The 19,200-nt window shown below is 45.7% G+C and overlaps 2 protein-coding genes across 2 annotated transcripts in view; one reads left to right on the forward strand and one right to left on the reverse strand.

Moving 5' to 3' along the window:
• The window catches only part of LOC120921279 (chymotrypsin A-like), a 51,737-nt gene that overhangs the window by 20,063 nt on the left and 12,474 nt on the right, over positions 1-19,200 (forward strand). The window lies entirely within an intron of this gene.
• LOC120921722 (chymotrypsin A-like) lies at positions 3,988-13,694 on the reverse strand. The gene is made up of 7 exons (XM_040334277.1): positions 13,606-13,694; positions 12,060-12,163; positions 9,697-9,776; positions 9,077-9,155; positions 7,445-7,625; positions 7,143-7,276; positions 3,988-4,200 (listed from the first exon to the last, which is right to left on the reverse strand). The coding sequence occupies exons 1-7, from the start codon at positions 13,655-13,657 to the stop codon at positions 4,039-4,041; spliced, it is 792 nt and encodes a 263-aa protein (XP_040190211.1). The 5' UTR covers positions 13,658-13,694; the 3' UTR covers positions 3,988-4,038.

The following is a 19,200-nucleotide window of genomic DNA, read 5'->3' on the forward strand; positions in this document are numbered from 1 at the left end:
TTTAATGATGGCAGCACACGTGTCCGGTATGATGACCCCAAGCGCCTGCGGAGAGATGCCTGTCGAGAACTTGAGGTCCTGCAGGCTCCTCCCAGTCGCCAGGTACCGCAACGTGGCAATAAGCCTCTGCTCGGCCGTGATGGCTTGGCGCATCACAGTGTCCTGCCTCGTGATATAGGGGGACAGAAGTTCCAGCAGACTGTTGAATACGGGGTCCGTCATGCGGAGAAAATTCCTATAGTCATTAGGATTATTCTCCTGGATTTCCCTAAGCAGAGGCATATGAGAGAACTGGTCACGCTGGCGCAACCAATTCTTGGTCCAGAAACGCCTCCGCCCCCTGTTTCTGGCCAAAGTACTGGAATGATGAACATATCCAGCAGCCATCCCATAAACAGCACCAACTCGCGAAAATTGACGCTGCTGCTCCATCATGGCTTCAAACCGGCCGGCTGGTCAGTCAAGAACACACTCCAACAGAAAGCACAATCAAATCCAGCGGTACCTGCAAAGAACGCACGACACACAGATACGAACGCACAGTACGAATCTGCAAAGCAGAACGAACTGCACGCCTGTACCCGAATGCCAACTACGTACCCACAAGCACACGCACTGAACCAGAAAATACTACCTGCTAAAGCCTGGAGACCGAGAAGCGCGAATCAGCTCTAACCAAACCTTCACTAACACGAGCAAAGCCGTAACTAGCAAAAGCGGAACAGAGGGCGTCGCCATTGACTTTGGCCTTTCCCTTTATAGTGACGTCAAACGTGGATTACGTGCACGCGTTCAGGTCCGCAGGGAAATATGGTCCGCTGGTGTGTACAAGCCAGCGGGCCAAATGAAAAAACAGCCTTGTACGCCGGAAACAGCCCGTCGGACATTTCGAGCGAACATGTTTGGTCGTGAGTACTCGGCCTTAAGGGACTCCTCATGAAATGGTGCGTGCTTCCGAAGCGAAGGCTCCTAGTTTCACTGTCTGGGATCGATTCTCCAGGAACGATGTGAACCAGGGTAGATCAGAGTCTGCGACTCCGGCTACTTCTGTGAGGCGAGTAACATTTTGTGGTCTACTGTGTCAAAAGCAGCACTAAGGTCCAGCAGCACCAGTAGACCCGATTCTCCGTTGTCTGCTGCTTCAAGGGCGTCATCCCATATTTTGAGAAGTGCCGTTTCTGTCCCGTGGCCTGGGTGGAAACCCGATTGTAGTGGCTCCTGTGTAAGCAATACCTGAAAACTATTTACAGGAATCACTAATTAAATGCTATAGTTAGAAGGTTAAACTATATGATTTAAAAAACATAAGAAGATTGTTTCTATTGAATCAATATGAACCTTTTGTGAACCAACCCTAATTGAAGTCTTTTTTCATTAAAGTGTATTCCAAGCCAAAATACTTTTTTTGTTGTTTTAGATATAGTGGGATTTTTTGGCTGGAAAGGTTTCCCTTTAATGTCCTTATACCTCTTGCTTAGGAATCCTTTGTAAAGTAAAGGACATTCCATCTTAGACAGTTGTGACACGTGACCCCCCAAAAAGATTCTGCTCACCTGCTGTTCCAGTTCTATCCCTAAAATGTGGGATTTCCCATCATTATCTGTCCCAATGGCCACCAAGACCAACTGAGATGATGAATCTCCCCAGAGAGGACAAAGACAGCAATTGACTTGGTGGCCTACTGTATGGGTGGGCTAGTGGTTGGTCACTAAGTGGTACGGCAGACAGCAATTGCTTTGGTGGCCCACTGTACTAGTGGGCTAGTGGTTGGTCACTCAGTGGTACGACAGACAGCAATTGCCTTGGTGGTCCCCTGTACTGGTTGGCTAGTGGTTGGTCACTCAGTGGTACGACAGACAGCAATTGTCTTGGTGGTCCCCTGTACTGGTTGGCTAATGGTTGGTCACTCAGTGGTACGACAGACATCAATTGCCTTGGTGTCCCACTGTACTGGTGGGCTAGTGGTTGGTCACTCAGTGGTACGACAGACAGCAATTGTCTTAGTGGTCCCCTGTACTGGTTGGCTAGTGGTTGGTCACTCAGTGGTACGACAGACAGCAATTGCCTTGATGGCCCACTGTACTGGTGGGCTAGTGGTTGGTCACTCAGTGGTACGACAAACAGCAATTGTCTTAGTGGTCCCCTGTACTGGTTGGCTAGTGGTTGGTCACTCAGTGGTACGACAGACAGCAATTGCCTTGGTGGCCCAATGTACTGGTGGGCTAGTGGTTGGTCACTCAGTGGTACGACAGAAAGCAATTGCCTTGGTGGCCAACTGTACTGGTGGGCTAGTGGTTGGTCACTCAGTGGTACGACAGACAGCAATTGTCTTAGTGGTCCCCTGTACTGGTTGGCTAGTGGTTGGTCACTCAGTGGTACGACAGACAGCAATTGTCTTGGTGGTCCCCTGTACTGGTTGGCTAATGGTTGGTCACTCAGTGGTACGACAGACATCAATTGCCTTGGTGTCCCACTGTACTGGTGGGCTAGTGGTTGGTCACTCAGTGGTACGACAGACAGCAATTGTCTTAGTGGTCCCCTGTACTAGTTGGCTAGTGGTTGGTCACTCAGTGGAACGACAGACAGAAATTGTTTTAGTGGTCCCCTGTACTGGTTGGCTAGTGGTTGGTCACTCAGTGGTACGACAGACAGCAATTGCCTTGATGGCCCACTGTACTGGTGGGCTAGTGGTTGGTCACTCAGTGGTACGACAAACAGCAATTGTCTTAGTGGTCCCCTGTACTGGTTGGCTAGTGGTTGGTCACTCAGTGGTACGACAGACAGCAATTGCCTTGGTGGCCCACTGTACTGGTGGGCTAGTGTTTGGTCACTCAGTGGTACGACAGACAGCAATTGTCTTAGTGGTCCCCTGTACTGGTTGGCTAGTGGTTGGTCACTCAGTGGTACGACAGACAGCAATTGCCTTGATGGCCCACTGTACTGGTGGGCTAGTGGTTGGTCACTCAGTGGTACGACAAACAGCAATTGCCTTGGTGGCCCACTGTACTGGTGGGCTAGTGGTTGGTCACTCAGTGGTACGACAGACAGCAATTGCCTTGGTGGCCCACTGTACTGGTGGGCTAGTGGTTGGTCACTCAGTGGTACGACAGACAGCAATTGTCTTAGTGGTCCCCTGTACTGGTGGGCTAGTGGTTGGTCACTCAGTGGTACGACAGACAGCAATTGCCTTGGTGTCCCACTGAACTGGTGGGATAGTGGTTGGTCACTCAGTGGTACGACAAACAGCAATTGTCTTAGTGGTCCCCTGTACTGGTGGGCTAGTGGTTGGTCACTCAGTGGTACGACAGACAGTAATTGTCTTAGTGGTCCCCTGTACTGGTTGGCTAGTGGTTGGTCACTCAGTGGTACGACATACAGCAATTGTCTTAGTGGTCCCCCCAAAAGAGTCCTTAGAGTCTTAGAGTCCCCCTAAAATCCTTACCCCCCCCCCTTTCTTGGCCTGGCAGGCCAAGAAAGGGGGGATGAGGGAGCAGCCCCCTCCCTTCTGAACAATACCAAGCCACATACCCTCAACATGGGAGGATGGGTGCTTCTGGGCGGGGGGGGGGCTCTGTCCCTCCCACCCCAAAACACCTTGGCCCCATGTTGATGGGGAAAAGGATCTCATCCCCACAACCCTGGGCTGTGGTTTTGGGATCTTTGGGCAGGGGGATTTTATTTTAGGCGCCGTGATTGACAATGGATGATGGATGAATGATGGATGGATGATGAACACTGGATTATTTCAAAGATGAGAGGCGCGGGGGGGGGGGTGTTGGATTTTGCAAAATGAGAGCTGGGGGGGGGGGGTAAAATGGGGAAGTGGGGAAGAGATAAGCTGTGAATGGAACAGGAGAGAAGACTCACAAACTGTCATCACCTTAATAGATTTGAAACCTTTTACACATCTAATTTATATGATGTGTTTATTATGTTTTCTTGTATATTTTGTGAATGTATGAATGTGAAGAAAACCCCACAGCCACATATTAATATAAAAGTTACTTTATTGAATATCAGAAGGACATTGGGTGGTATTTAGTTAGCGGCAACAGTCTGGTCCACCCAGGACCGGAGGGAGGTGACGCGGGCGTAGACTCCGGGATAAGATGGAGAGCAGGTGCCGAGCCCAAAGGACACAATACCGGCCAGGGTCCAGGCTCCGTTCTTCTGGCACACGAGGGGTCCTCCAGAGTCACCCTGAAAAGAAACAAAAAACAGAAATGATGGAAGAGTTCTCCTTGTGATGAATGTATGTGTGACATCACTGGTCTGCATTTCTTACACTATGGAGTCATGAAATAATATCATCTACTCACCACAACCTCAGTGCGGACTCAATCAATTAATTGCAATGTAGATCTAAAGATTTTCTTTTGAGGGTAACATACATTTTTAAAAGAAGTCATAATTGGTGTTGAGTATTATATCGGGCCTGATGTGTGTGAAGGGAATGGAAGGAATTTTGTAGTTTTGGGTGGCGTGTGGAAAGGTCAGAGCCTTTGTCAAGTTGTCATTGTTATCTTTGTACCCATTGTGTGTTTGTCCCTACAGAAATTCCAATATTCTAGAGTTGTCACTGGAGGAAGAGGTGATGGAAAATCATCCGGTATGGACACTTTCCTGTGACAACTCTCCAAGATGGGAAATCCATTCTCTTTGGTGAAATTTCTCCTCACTTCCTGTTGCATCTCCAGGACAGGAAATAAAGGAAATTCTTCCCAGCAGGACACAGACAGCAAATAATAACCAATTCACCAACAAGTGATCTGATGTGCGTGTGAACATGTAAGGCCTCGTACACACGACCGAACATGTCTGCTGAAACTGGTCCGCGGACCAGTTTCCGCGGACATGTCCGACCGTGTGTACGGCCTACCGGACCGGATTCCTGGGCTAGCGGACAGGTTTCCGGCTGACAAAAGTTTCTTAGCATGCTACGCCACCGTGTTCTCTGTCCGCGGGGATTTTGGTCTGATGGTGTGTACAAACATCAGACCAAAACATCCCAGCAGACATGTCCGATGAAAACGGTCCGCGGCCTAAGGCCTAAGGGGATCCATTGAACCATTTACCAGTTCACTCCCACGTCACAAGCAGGCCAGCCGGGAAGTAGACCAGTAGGCAATTGCATGATATTTAATGCGTATGTAGCCAGGTGCCGACTAATCAAGAGGACGTTATCAAACAGAACCATAGATTAACTAGTTCCCTCCTAATGCCCAGGACCCAGGACGTTACATCACTTCCTGGATCTGTTCTTCCTGGACAGAGCAGAGGATCTTGGGACCTGTAGTTCTGCAGTCAATTATCACTGTAATGTAGAGCCCCTTCATAACTACAAATTCCAGAAAGCTGATCCAGCAAAGGATTATGGGAGAGCTTATACAGTATATATGATTGCTTCTGGTGGTCTCTCTCTCTCTCGTAGACCGGGGACATTAAGGAGAACAGTTGGAGGCTGCAGTTCTGCATCCAGCTGCCTGAGGACTCGGTGGGCCGGTAGTGACCCACAGCTCATTCATCTGCGCAACTGCACCAGATAGATACACCGTGTGTTCACAGCCGCTCTCCACTATCCAGTGATCCTTAAAGCCTTTCTCCCCTACAGCCTTTCCCATCTATCATGGCTGTAAGCTCACCAGCAGCCTGCTGTATCACCACTGCTGCCCCTGCAAAGTGATAAAGAAATGCTCAGCTCATCCTGGAATTCTGGAGACTACAATTGTACAAGGATTGGTGGGAGGACAGCTGCCCCCCATTCTGTATACTCATTAGTATAAAGACACTGCTAGCAAATTCCGATTTATCCAAATCAATCAAGATAGCCATGCTTTGCTATTCCTTTAGTCCTGTCTGCAAATCTGACTCTGTTGTTCTTCATTACTCTTGATCTTTAAAGGGCCCCAACTTGCTAGCAGAAGATACTGGGCCAGATTCTCAGAAGAGTTACGACGGTGTAACTCAGGAAACACCGTCGTATCTCTGTTTTTTGGCCCGGGTATCTATGCGAGTGATTCCTAGAATCATTTTCGCATAGATACGGTCAAGATCCGACCGGTGTAAGTCATTTACACTGTCGGATCTTAAATGTAATGCAACGCCGGCCGCTAGGTGGCGTTTACGTGCAGGTCTCATTTGTTTATGCAAATGAGCCTAATACGCCGATTCCCAAATGAATTCGCGTCGCGTAGCCGTCGCTTACGTCGTTTGCGTAAGCGTAAGGTTACCCCTGCTATATGAGGGGTAACCTTACGCCAGTCCGCCGTATGCCATGTTAAGTATGGCGTTGGGTCCGCGTCGTCTTTTCCCGTCGGGTACGTCGTTTACCTAAGTCGTTCTTGAATACAACTTTACGTCAATGACGCACACGTCGGCGTCATTGACGTTTTCCGTCGAGAACTGGAGCACGCACACTGGGCTATTTTAAGCCCGGCGCATGCACAGTTAGATCGGCATGGGGGCGCGCTTAATTTAAATACAAGCCGCCCCCTTTGAATTATGCGGGGATACGCCGGGCCTTTTACACTACGCCGCCGCAAACTACGGAGCAAGTGTTTGGGGAATACAGGACTTGCTCCTGTAAGTTGGGGCGGCGTAGTGTAAATAGCTTACGCGACGCCGCCGCAGGATCTTTGAGAATGTGGCCCACTATCCCCAACCTCTGGATTAGCTCTAAAGGATATCCACAACTACTTATTGATTATTTAAAGGGGCGCCCCTCCTTTGTACACATATGCATGAAAAGGTATTCACGTGGTCCCATTGCATTGTACCAGTGGTCACAAGGGAGCTGGTGGTTTTCTTAAGCCCCTCCCCCATAACCAGCAGTGATGCACTCTCAACAGCCGCCATTGATGAACAGTGGTTATGCGCAGTCTGCTGACATTTAAGCATTGATATTGACTTTGTGTTACTATTACTTAGTCCTTCATTTTGCTTACATTGCTGTAAACAGTTTGTATTCCCTTAAGTGTTACCTTGAGCCATCCTTGAGATATTTAATACAACTGTGGTTATTGAAATATTGTGTCCTTTGCCATTTTTACTCTCTGCTAGATATTATTGGTAACTAGTTTGGTGAACATTGTTGATCTAACCACGTCTAAACCAGGGGTGGATCCGGGGGGGAATCATCGTACCATGCAAGAGGAGGCGCCGGAGGCTCCAGCGCAGATCATAGGGGCTTGAATTTTGCTCCCGAAGTATCTCTGGCACTGAGTGTTGGTCAGAAGAGGAAGAGACACCTGCTGGAGTTTAGCTGGAGAGGCCAGTGCTGAGAGAGAAAGAGAGAAGATGGATTAACAGAAAAGACAGACGGCTACTAATGTATATAAGCTCTAGATATCTTTATGTACAGCCCTCTGTAGAAGACCACATTTGTATGCCCAAGAGGTAATCAACTAAATCTTAAATTTTTTTAAAGAACATCTAATTCTCTTACTGGCAGCATTGGTGTATCCCCATCCGGTGGTGACGCATCTTTCTCCTCCATTGAAGACATCAGAGGAAGCAGCAAGACACACGGGGGACACGCGGTCATTGAGGGTGGCGGGACTGGAGAGCTTGATCAGGGCGATGTCATTGACAGCGGACTGGGTGTTGTATTGCGGGTGACTGAAGAACTGAGAAAAGTTATAATAAGGATTAATGAATCTTCTCAGTTTGTAGTTTAATCATCAAGAGGGACTTGTATTGGCGTATGCGCACGAGCTAGCGTGCGCGCACACGTGCACGTATGGGCGCCAAGTAAGCCTATTTAATGTTTTTATCGATTTTAAATCAGAATCTACTACTGAGCTTGTAATAAATGTCCATCTGAATCTTTTCAGTTTGTAGTTTATTCTGCTTACTTACTTACTTGTCATCTTTTATTTTCCTATTGACATTATACAGAGGGTTGTCTCCACCTTAAACCACCATCATATGTTATTTTGAATTGAGGGAAGCTGAAAAAGTCCTCGGTCTAAAAAGTGATGGAAGTGCCAGAACTCCGTGTCAGCACTCCAGCTTTGGTGATACTTTAAATCCCATGAAGCATTGCGGTACTCTGACTGCCAGAGGCTGAGGCATGATGGAATTTGTAGTTTTTACGACAACTAGAGATCCACAGTTTCCTACACCTGGGTTAGATGATGATGGACATCCTCCAGCCTGGGAAATAGCTGGGCTCTATCCAACTTGCTGCAGCATCTGATGCACATTTGGAGAAACTTGCAGTGTTGGGTGAAATCAGAGTAACCAATTTCAGTAAAAAATTGAAGAGAAGGCCAGTTTTATTGGTTTTCTGGCTTCGGGACTCAAACAAAGATCCATTTATAAGGCTACTTGTAGTCTTGGAACACACACCTTGTGCCTAGAAGACCCCAGTACATGCAGAAATTCTGTTATCCCTTCTCAGGTCTTTTTAATTAAATTGAATTGATGTATTTATTTATTCATTATTTTCTAAAAACGGCAATGTAAATAATTTCTCCCATATTGGACTTGTCGATATTGCAAGTCCCAATCTTTGTACCACGACCATGTAGCAAGCAAATCCTTTAAATGTAATTCCCACCCATACATACATATATGACTACAATCTCTACATAGGAGGAACGTTTATGGCACGTACACACAGTCGGAAATTCCGACAACAAATGTCCGATGTGAGCTTTTGGTTTGGAAATTCCGACCGTGTGTAGGCTCCATAAGACATTTGCTGTCGGGATTTACGACAACAAAAAATTTGAGAGCTGGTTTGCAACTTCCGACGCACAAAAAACACGCATGCTCAGAATCAAGCAGGGAAGCCGAACTGCCTATTGAACTTCATTGATCTCGGCTCATCATACGTGTTGTACGTCACCGCGTTCTTGACGTTCACAATTTCCGACAACATTTGTGTGACCGTGTGTATGCAACACAAGTTTGAGCCGACATTCCCTCGGGGAAAAAAAAACACGGTTTTGTTGTCGAAAATTTTCGAACGTGTGTACGCGGCATTAGAAGACACATTGATGAGCTGATCACCTTCTCACACCTAAAACTCATAAAAAAAAAGAGTTTTCCTCCTTCAGTAATAAGAACTTACTCTGCCGACGGACTTGACCTGGATGGGCTCAGCATTGGAGGAAAGGTCGAATTCTCCCAGGACCACGCGGTGGGAAGATCTGGATGGAAGAGAAACATGGCAGGTCATTGGGAAGTGGTTGGGTGTCGGTGTGACTATGGTCTTCAGACTCAAACTTCTTCTCTCCATACATGGGGAGAATTTTACATGTCTGATAGTGAAAGGTCATTTCTACACAGTACTTTAGTAAAGGGTCCAAAACTATACCACCCATACTATCTACATATCTACTTTATACAGTACAACCCCCCCCCACCTTCTACATCTCTCTACTCTATACAACCCCCCCCCCCACCTTTTACATCTCTCTACTTTCTACAACCCCCCCCCACCTTCTACATCTCTCTACTTTATACAACTTCGATCTTCTACATCTTGTAATAAAGAGAGATAACAGTCAGTTTTGAATTGGATATATGGCTCCATATTGTATCCGGTCTATAAACCAGAGGCTCTGGATGGACAGTTGGATAATTGGCTCTATATTTAGGATGTATCCGGTCTATAAACCAGAGGCTCTTGATAAGCAGGTGACCAGTGAACGCTGACCTTGCAGTAGAATATTATCATATAAGACTTACGCGACTGGGCAGTGGGCAGCGGTGACAACCCAGAGGCTGTTGATGATGGAGCCGCCACAGTAGTGGAATCCAGTGCTGTCCTGTAGAAGAAGAGTCATGAGGTCATTGCATTATATACAGATCACTTCACCTACCCCAAGAAGATTCCACCCCCCCATGGAAAACTGAACAATTTTATGGTCACTGAGGTGGGCAACCAAAGTTTAAGGGGTTGCAAAGTTTTTTTTTTTTTATTTTATAAATAGGTTCCTTTTTAATCTTGTGCATTGTTGGTTCACTTACCTTTATGTTCGATTTCCCTTCTAAATGTTTGTTTTCTTTGTCTGAATTTCTCACTTCCTGTTCCTCCTCAGTAAGCTTGCCCCCATCATCCGAAGCCGTTCTGGCTGGGGGGTTAGTCAACATGCTCGCCCCCTCCCTTGGGACTACATCCCTGCAGGGAGACGCTGTGAACACAGGGATGTAGTCCCAAGGAAGGGGGCGAGCACGCTGAGGAGGAACAGGAAGTGAGAAATTCAAACAAAGAAAAGAAAAAACATTCAGAAGGGAAATCGAAAGAAAAACCAACAATGCACGGGCTTTAAGGAACCTATATAGCAAACTAAAAACAAACCTTTACAACCCCTTTACCGCTCCTAGCAAACGGATCTGTGTACATGGGAACCATCGCATAACCATACAAAAATTATGCCCCACTGAGCCACGATAGAGTACGGCTCACGCCATTGGTAAAGGTGGTAATGGGCACACGATTGGGTTCAGAGCCCTGTAGGTAGTGTTCAAATTGTGAGACACTTTTAGTTAGATTCAGGTAGATGGGTGAATCTTTGAGGCGGCGTAGCGTATCGTATTTACGCTACGCCGCAGTAAGTCAGAGAGGCAAGTGCTGTATTCACAAAGCACTTGCCTCCTAAGTTATGGCGGCGTAGCGTAAATGATCCGGCCTAAGCGCGCCTAATTCAAATGAGGATGAGGGGGGCATGTTTTATGTAAATTACTCGTGACCCGACACGATTGACGTTTTTTTACGAACGGCGTATGCGCCGTCCGTGGACATATCCCAGTGTGCATTGCTCCAAAGTACGCCGCAAGGACGTATTGGTTTCGACGTGAACGTAAATTACGTCCAGCCCCATTCACGGACGACTTACGCAAGCGACGTAAATTTTAAAAATTTTGACGCGGGAACGACGGCCATACTTAACATTGACTAGGCCACCTAGGGGGCAGCTTTATCTTTATGCCGGCGCACCTCTTACGGAAACGGCGTATCTTTACTGCGACGGGCAAGCGTACGTTCGTGAATCGGCGTATCTAGTCATTTGCATATTCTACGCCGAACTCAACGGAAGCGCCACCTAGCGGCCAGCGGAAATATTGCACCCTAAGATACGACGGCGCAGGCCGTCGTATCTTAGCTAGGTTTAAAGCGGGAGTTCACCCATTTATTTATTTTTTTCTCTTTTCCCCTTAGATTCCTGCTTGTTTTGTCTAGGGGAATCGGCTAGTTGTTTTAAAATATGAGCTGTACTTACCTGTTTTCGAGATGCATCTTCTCCGTCGCTTCCGGGTATGGGCTGCGGGAGCGGGCGTTCCTTCTTGATTGACAGTCTTCCGAGAGGCTTCCGACGGTCGCATCCATCGCATCACTAGTAGCCGAAAGAAGTCGAACGTTGGTGCGGCTCTATACTGCGCCTGCGCACCGAAGTTCGGCTTCTTTCAGAAAATCGTGACGCGATGGATGCGACCGTGGGAAGCCTCTCGGAAGACTGTCAATCAAAATAGGAACGCCCAGTCCCGCAGCCCATACCTGGAAGCGACGGAGAGGATGCATCTCGTAAACCGTAAGTACTGCTCATATTTTAAAACAAATTGCCGATTCCCCTAGAGAAAACGAGCCTCAATCTAAGGGGAAAAAGTGTATTGTAGGGGTGAACCTCCGCTTTAAGTGTATCTCAGTTTGAGCATACACTTAAACTTACGACGGGCTTAGATTCCGAGTTATGACGGCGTATCTACTGATACGCTGGCGTAACTCTTTGTGAATCTAGCCTTTTGTGTTTCAACAGGAAGCCTGCCGCATGGATCTGCACACAGAGGCGGCTCTTTAATTAGGCGGTCACCTAATTGGGTTCACCTAAATTCCACCTCTCCTGTCCAGGTTCTAAGGATCGGCAAGGAAGGATTGTGGTTTACCCGTCACCTACCCACCATTGACAGGTTGCCAACTCCAGGACTAGGGTGTGCCCAGGCACACCTGGAACACCCCTTGAGGGCATTCTGAGGTGACCGATCTCTAGAAATGACAATCAACCCAGAAATGTTCAGATTTAAAATAAAAATGTGTTAAGAAACGATCGTACCTGAAGAGACACCTGCCATGGCCAAGAACCAGAGACAGCGTTTTCACCGTTCACAACCCGGGCGTAGCCGGAGATAAGGGGCCTGATGGCGGGAACACCGCAACCTGAGAAATACACGTTCTTATTGTAAGTGCCAGTAATACATTGTTACACATCACCATATAATACAACACAATGTCTGGTCATTAAGTCTCTTTTTATCGTCTTTGCACTTTGTCTACATATGATCTTTAATAAGGAGGATTTTTACTTGTTTTTATCTATTCAAAAAAGTAACAAAGTTATCAAGGCCAATCAATAAGATGAAGATTGCCAAAAGACTTCCATATAATCAGATCAATGTACTACGTTACATACACTCTATGAATGTGTGTGTCTAGAATATTTTATATGTATACAGTTGTGCTCATAAGTTTTCATACCCACAGAATTTATGATTTCTTGGCCTTTTTTCAAAAGGAATTGTCAAAGGATCTGCGGGAAAAGGTAGATGAACCATATAAAACAGGAAAGGGATATACAAAGATATCCAAGGAATTGAGAAGGCCAATCAGCAGAGTTCAAACTCTAATCAAAGAGTGGAAAATTAGGGTTCTGGTGAAACCAAACCACGGTCAGGTAGACCAACTAAAATTTCAGCCTCAACTGCCAGGCAAATTGTTCGGGATGCAAAGAAAACCCACAAATAACTTCAGGTGAAATACAGGACTCTCTGAAAACATGGAGTGTAGCACAAGATGCACAATAAGGGGACACTTGAAGAAAGATGGGCTGCATGGTCGAGTCTCCAGAAAAAAACCATTACTACACAAATGCCACAAAGTATCCTGCTTACAATACACCAAACAGCACAGAGACAAGACCCAAACCTTCTGCCACAAAGTCATTTGGAGGGATGAGACCAAAATTGAGCTTTTTGGCCACAACCATAAATACTAGATTTGGAGAGGAGACAACAAGGCCTATGATGAAAGGTCCACCATCCCTACTGTGAAACATGGAGGTGGGTCGCTGATGTTTTGGGGATGTGTGAGCTACAAAGGCACAGGAAATTTGGTCAAAATTGTTGGCAAGATGAATGCAGAATGTTGTCATAAAATACTGGAGGAACATTTCATTTATCAGCCAGGAAGCTGCTCATGGGACGGACTTGGACATTCCAACATGACAAGGATCCAAAACACAAGGCCAAGTCCTCCTGTCATTGGCTACAGCAGAAAAAAGTGAAGGTTCTGGAGTGGCCACCTCAGTCTCCTGACCTCAATATCGTTGAGCCCCTCTGGGGAGATCTCAGACGTGCCGTTCATGAGAGACAGCCCAAGAATTTACAGGAACTGGAAGAGGAATGGGGAGCTTCACCATCTGAGAAGATAAAGAGCCTCGTCCACAAATACCACAAAAGACTTCAACACGTCATTGATGGTAAAGGGGGCGATACACGGTATTATGAACTGGGGTATGTAAACTTATGAGCACAACTATGTAAAAAAACAGATATAAATGATATAAATATTACAAGGTGCTAGAAACATATACATGGACTCACCATAGGCTCCGCTGAGGAGGACCAGGCAGGACAGGACCCACAGTGTTGCCATTTTCTGATATTCTTGGGTATGAGGAGGATTGTAAGGTCTGTTCACTTTAAATACACTCAGTCAGCCAATCAGAGGAGAGCTCCAGGCTTGCTATTAGGACAATTTTAGCCCTTCTTATCAGGGAAACCTTTAGCAATTGCGTATATTCCACCGACGTGGGCTGGAGGAAAAGATAAGAAGAAACAGGTGTTCCAGGAGAACGTCACCAACCAAGACTCTCGCTGAGCGATGGAATCTATAATTATATGTATATCATTACGTCATTTACTCCATATTACTCCATATTACTCCATATTACTCCATATTATTCCATATTACTCCATATTACTCCATATTATTCCATATTATTCCATATTACTCCATATTATTCCATATTACTCCATATTACTCCTAATTATTATATTATTACTCCATATTATTCCATATTATTCCATATTACTCCATATTACTCCATATTATTCCATATTATTCCATATTACTCCATATTACTCCATATTATTCCATATTACTCCATATTATTCCATATTACTCCATATTACTCCATATTATTCCATATTATTCCATATTAATCCATATTACTCCATATTATTCCATATTATTCCATATTACTCCATGTTACTCCATATTATTCCATATTACTCCATATTACTCCGTATTATTCCATATTACTCCATATTACTCCATATTATGCCATATTATTCCATATTACTCCGTATTACTCCATATTATTCCATATTACTCCGTATTACTCCATATTACTCCGGATTATTCCATATTATTCCATATTACTCCATATTACTCCATATTACTCCATATTATTCCATATTACTCCATATTACTCCATATTACTCCATATTATTCCATATTACTCCATATTATTCCATATTACTCCATATTACTCCATATTATTCCATATAACTCCATATTACTCCATATTATTCCATATTACTCCATATTATTCCATATTACTCCATATTACTCCATATTATTCCATATTATTCCATATTACTCCATATTACTCCATATTACTCCGTATTATTCCATATTACTCCGTATTATTCCATATTATTCCATATTACTCCGTATTATTCCATATTATTCCATATTACTCCATATTATTCCATATTACTGAAAATGTGATGAGGAACATCTCCAAAAATCTGTGGATATTTTGTTCCCAAAATTTAAAGTTTTCACCACTAAAAACACACAGGTGCTGCCCCGGTGCATCCATGTTACATGCTATGGCCCTCTTGGGCTAAATTCATGCCCCAATTGCGATCTCTTTGTCTTGCCCCAATGTTGTTTACTTTGACTATCTGGAGGAGATGTGTGGAGCGATTCTCCCTCTCCTCCAGATGCTCCCCCTTAATGAACGTCCTTTTCAACCCAGATATCCCTGACAGTCTGTCATTTGAGAGGATGTACCCTTGGACCCAGGCCGGGGTCTTTCAGTTGCGACATCTGGTCCACCCTGTTACACACGTCTTTTTGCCATTCCCGGAGCTCAAAATGAAAGAGTGCAAGAGTGTACCCCTATGACAGATGCTTTACATAAATATATGACCAAGTGGACCTCTGTCTTGCGACGTCCGATCTCGTTGCTGGACTGGGGGAAAATTTGGGCGAGCAAATTCAAAATTTCACGTTTTGTGGTACAGAAAGAGACAGCTTTTAAGATTTTGATGTTTTGGTATAGGACCCCAGACCTGTTGCACGCTCGAGACTCTGCCGTTTCTAATCTTTGTTGGAGGTGTCAGAAGTCTGTGGGTTCCCCTTTTCATATTTTCTGGGAATGCCCCCTTATGAGCCCGTTTTGGATACAGATACAGGAGCTTTTACAGAAATTACTTTCTCACTCTGTGCCCTTGTCGCCTATACACTTTCTTTTGGGGTTGCCTCTTATAGACCTACCTAAACCGTCACAGAAACTTATGTCCTTTGTTCTCCTAGCTGCCAAAAGGGCCATCCCTAGGTTATGGCTTTCCACTTCACCCCCACCCTCCATCAAGTCATCTCGATTTTAGCTGACACACGTAAAATGGAACATATGTCAGCTAAGGTTGAGGACACCTTGCCTCTTTTTGACAAGATATGGTCCCTATGGGATGATTCTGACTTTTCGCCAGACTCTATCTCTGCGACTCTTCATGATACTTGATTCTCATGGTGCTTTAGTTGTATTTGTGCGTTTATAAACCTACTCATCTGTTTATGTTTCTATAATACCCATGCCATTGCTTTATGATTTTGAGTACAGAACCGGCTAGACTCTACAGGCTATGTTTGCAATGGATCACGGTTGGTTTATGTATCTTTAGGGTTTACCAGCCTTTCGTGATTTAGTCTACACCTGTATATTTCCACTGCTACGTTTCAGATGTGATTAGCCGTGTATGTCTAATTGTTGAACTTTTGTATCTTATTGTCAGATACTGTATTTTGTTTTTGAAAATCTTTCATAAATAAACAATTAAAAAAAAAAAAAAACAACACACAGGTGTTGGACTCTGAGATCTCACCAATGCTTCTCACGTATCAGTTACGTCAAAATCCATCATTTTCGGCGGATGGATGTAATTCTCGGCAGCCCCCCCACTCAACAACTTCGATGCTCCAGGGGGCCCCTTCATTACAGCTGTGTAAGGGGCCCCAAAATTACTGGGAAGGTGGCCCTGGGAAGAGGTAAGAAGTCCGTCCAGCGGCTGCCACCCCCCCCCCCACTCAACAACTTCAAAAGGTCAGTCAGCGGATCCTGCACCCCCCACCCCCCCTCAACAACTATGATTGGCCGGAAGTAACAACCCACCACCCGCTTCTCTGCTCCAGGGGGCCCCTTTGATTATTAAGCCCAGGGGCCCCCACCACCCTAAGTCCTGCCCTGGACATAATGGTACGAGCCAGCATTTGTTAAATACAAATCTAAGATTCAACCAAGACCTAAAGGCCTTTCTAGAAGAAGCTTCAGGACACAATAGAACAATGGGACATAATGGTATGAGCCAGCATTTGTTAAATAAAACTTTAAAGCCCTGTACACACGATCGGATATCTGATGGAATCTAATCCGATGGATTTTTTCGTCGGATATCAGATGAAGCTGACTTTCATCAGTCTTGCCTACACACCATCGGTCAAAAATCCGACCGTGCCAAAACGCGGTGACGTAAAACACAACGATGTGCCAAGCTTCAGGACACAATAGAACAATGGGACACAATGGTACGAGCCAGCACTTGTTGAATAGAACTCTAAAGCCTCGTACACACGATCGGATTTTCCGACGAGAATTGTGTGATGGCAGGCTGTTGTCGGAAAATCTGACCGTTTGTACGCTCCATCGGACAACTGTTGTTGGATTTTCCGCCAACAAATGTGGGATGGCATGCTTTAAAATTTTCAGACGATAATTGTGTGTCCTCGGATTATCCGATCGTGTGTACAGAAGTCCTTTTAGACAAAACTCCACGCATGCTCACCATAACACAACAATAGCAGAAGTTGCCCAAAGGGTGGCGCTAAAGAGCCAAAAAACCACGTCGTTTTGTGTTTGTTGGCCAACAATTGTACGCAAGACAAATTCCCGGCCGACGTCCTTCGGAAAACAAAAGTCCTGCGCTTTCTCCGTGGAAAATCCGATCGTGTGTACCAGGCTTAAGATTCAATACGGAGATTGCCAAAAGTATTGGGACACCCCTCCAGATCATTATGATCAGGTGTTCCAATCACCTCCGTGGCCACAGGTGTATAAGATCACACACCTCGGCATGCGGACGGCTTCTACAAACACTTGTGAAAGAATCCCAGAGCGCTGCTTAGGACTAAAGATGAGCTTGGGCGTGTTATTTGGATATACCGCGTATAACACGCACAGGCTTACCATTGCCATGAATGCAGCCTCACCATTGCCATGAATGCAGCCTCACTATTGCCATGAATGGAGCCTTACCATTGCAACAAATGCAGCCTTACCATTGCAACCAATGCAGCCTTACAATTGCAACCTCACCATTGCAACCAATGCAGCCTCACATGTGCCATAAATGCAGCCTCACATGTGCCATACATGCAGCCTCACATGTGCCATAAATTCAGACTCACGTGTGCCATAAATGCAGCCTCACATGTGCCATGAATGCAGCCTTACATGTGCCATGTTTGCTGCTTTACACGTGCCATGAATGCAGTCTTACATGTGCCATGAATGCAGCCTTACCATTGCAATCAATGCAGGCTCACATGTGCCATGAATGCAGCCTTACCATTGCAACCAATGCAGGCTCACATGTGCCATGAATGCAGCCTTACCATTGCAACCAATGCAGGCTCACATGTGCCATGAATGCAGCCTTACCATTGCAACCAATGCAGGCTCACATGTGCCATGAATGCAGCCTTACCATTGCAATCAATGCAGGCTCACATGTGCCATGAATGCAGCCTTACCATTGCAACCAATGCAGGCTCACATGTGCCATGAATGCAGCCTTACCGTTGCCATCAGTGCAGCCTGAACAATGCCCATCTGCAGACTCAGAGGGCAGAGGGGGCGGGACGAGTGCCGACAGATTACAAACAGGAGAATCTCTTGTTTACCCTGTGGCCTCTTTTATACAAAGTCCCACCTCCTATGATAGACAGAACAGTCGTCCAATGGCATCCCAGGAGACTGGACTTACATATCCCAGTGTGCATTGCGACAAAGTACGCCGCAAGGACGTATTGGTTTCGACGTGAACGTAAATTACGTCCAGCCCCATTCACGGACGACTTACGCAAACGACGTAAAATTTTCAAATTTCGACGCGGGAACGACGGCCATACTTAACATTACTAGTCCCGCTATTTGATGGAAAAACTTTACGCCTGAAAACGCCTTACGTAAACGGCGTATCTTTACTGCGACGGGCAAGCGTACGTTTGTGAATATTCGTATCTAGTCATTTACATATTCTACACCGAACTCAATGGAAGCGCCACCTAGCGGCCAGCCTAAATATTGCACCCTAAGATACGACGGCGCAGGCTGTCGTATCTTAGCTAGGTTTAAGTGTATCTCAGTTTGAGAATACGCTTAAACTTAGGACGGCGCAGATTCCGAATTAGTTCGGCATATCTACTGATACTCTACTGATATGCCGGCCTAACTCTCTCTGAATCTAGCTAACAGTGTGTAGAGGATATATATACATCCCAGGTGTTGTACATATATTTATACACTATATAGTTTAGCTAGATCTGCATTTCCTAATTTACTGGCAGGCAGGTGATTGTGCTAGCTGCAGTATTCTCACGTGGTGTGTACTGCCTGTGTCCTCTGCAGTGTGCACCTAAAGTCACGTGGTGTGTACTGCCTGTGTCCTCTGCAGTGTGCACCTAAAGGCACGTGGTGTACTGCCTGTGTCCTCTGCAGTGTGCACCTAAAGTCACGTGGTGTGTACTGCCTGTGTCCTCTGCAGTGTGCACCTAAAGGCACGTGGTGTGTACTGCCTGTGTCCTCTGAAGTGTGCATCTAAAGGCACGTGGTGTGTACTGCCTGTGTC

The sequence above is a fragment of the Rana temporaria genome, chromosome 1 (genome assembly GCF_905171775.1).
Source record: "Rana temporaria chromosome 1, aRanTem1.1, whole genome shotgun sequence".
NCBI lineage: Eukaryota > Metazoa > Chordata > Amphibia > Anura > Ranidae > Rana > Rana temporaria.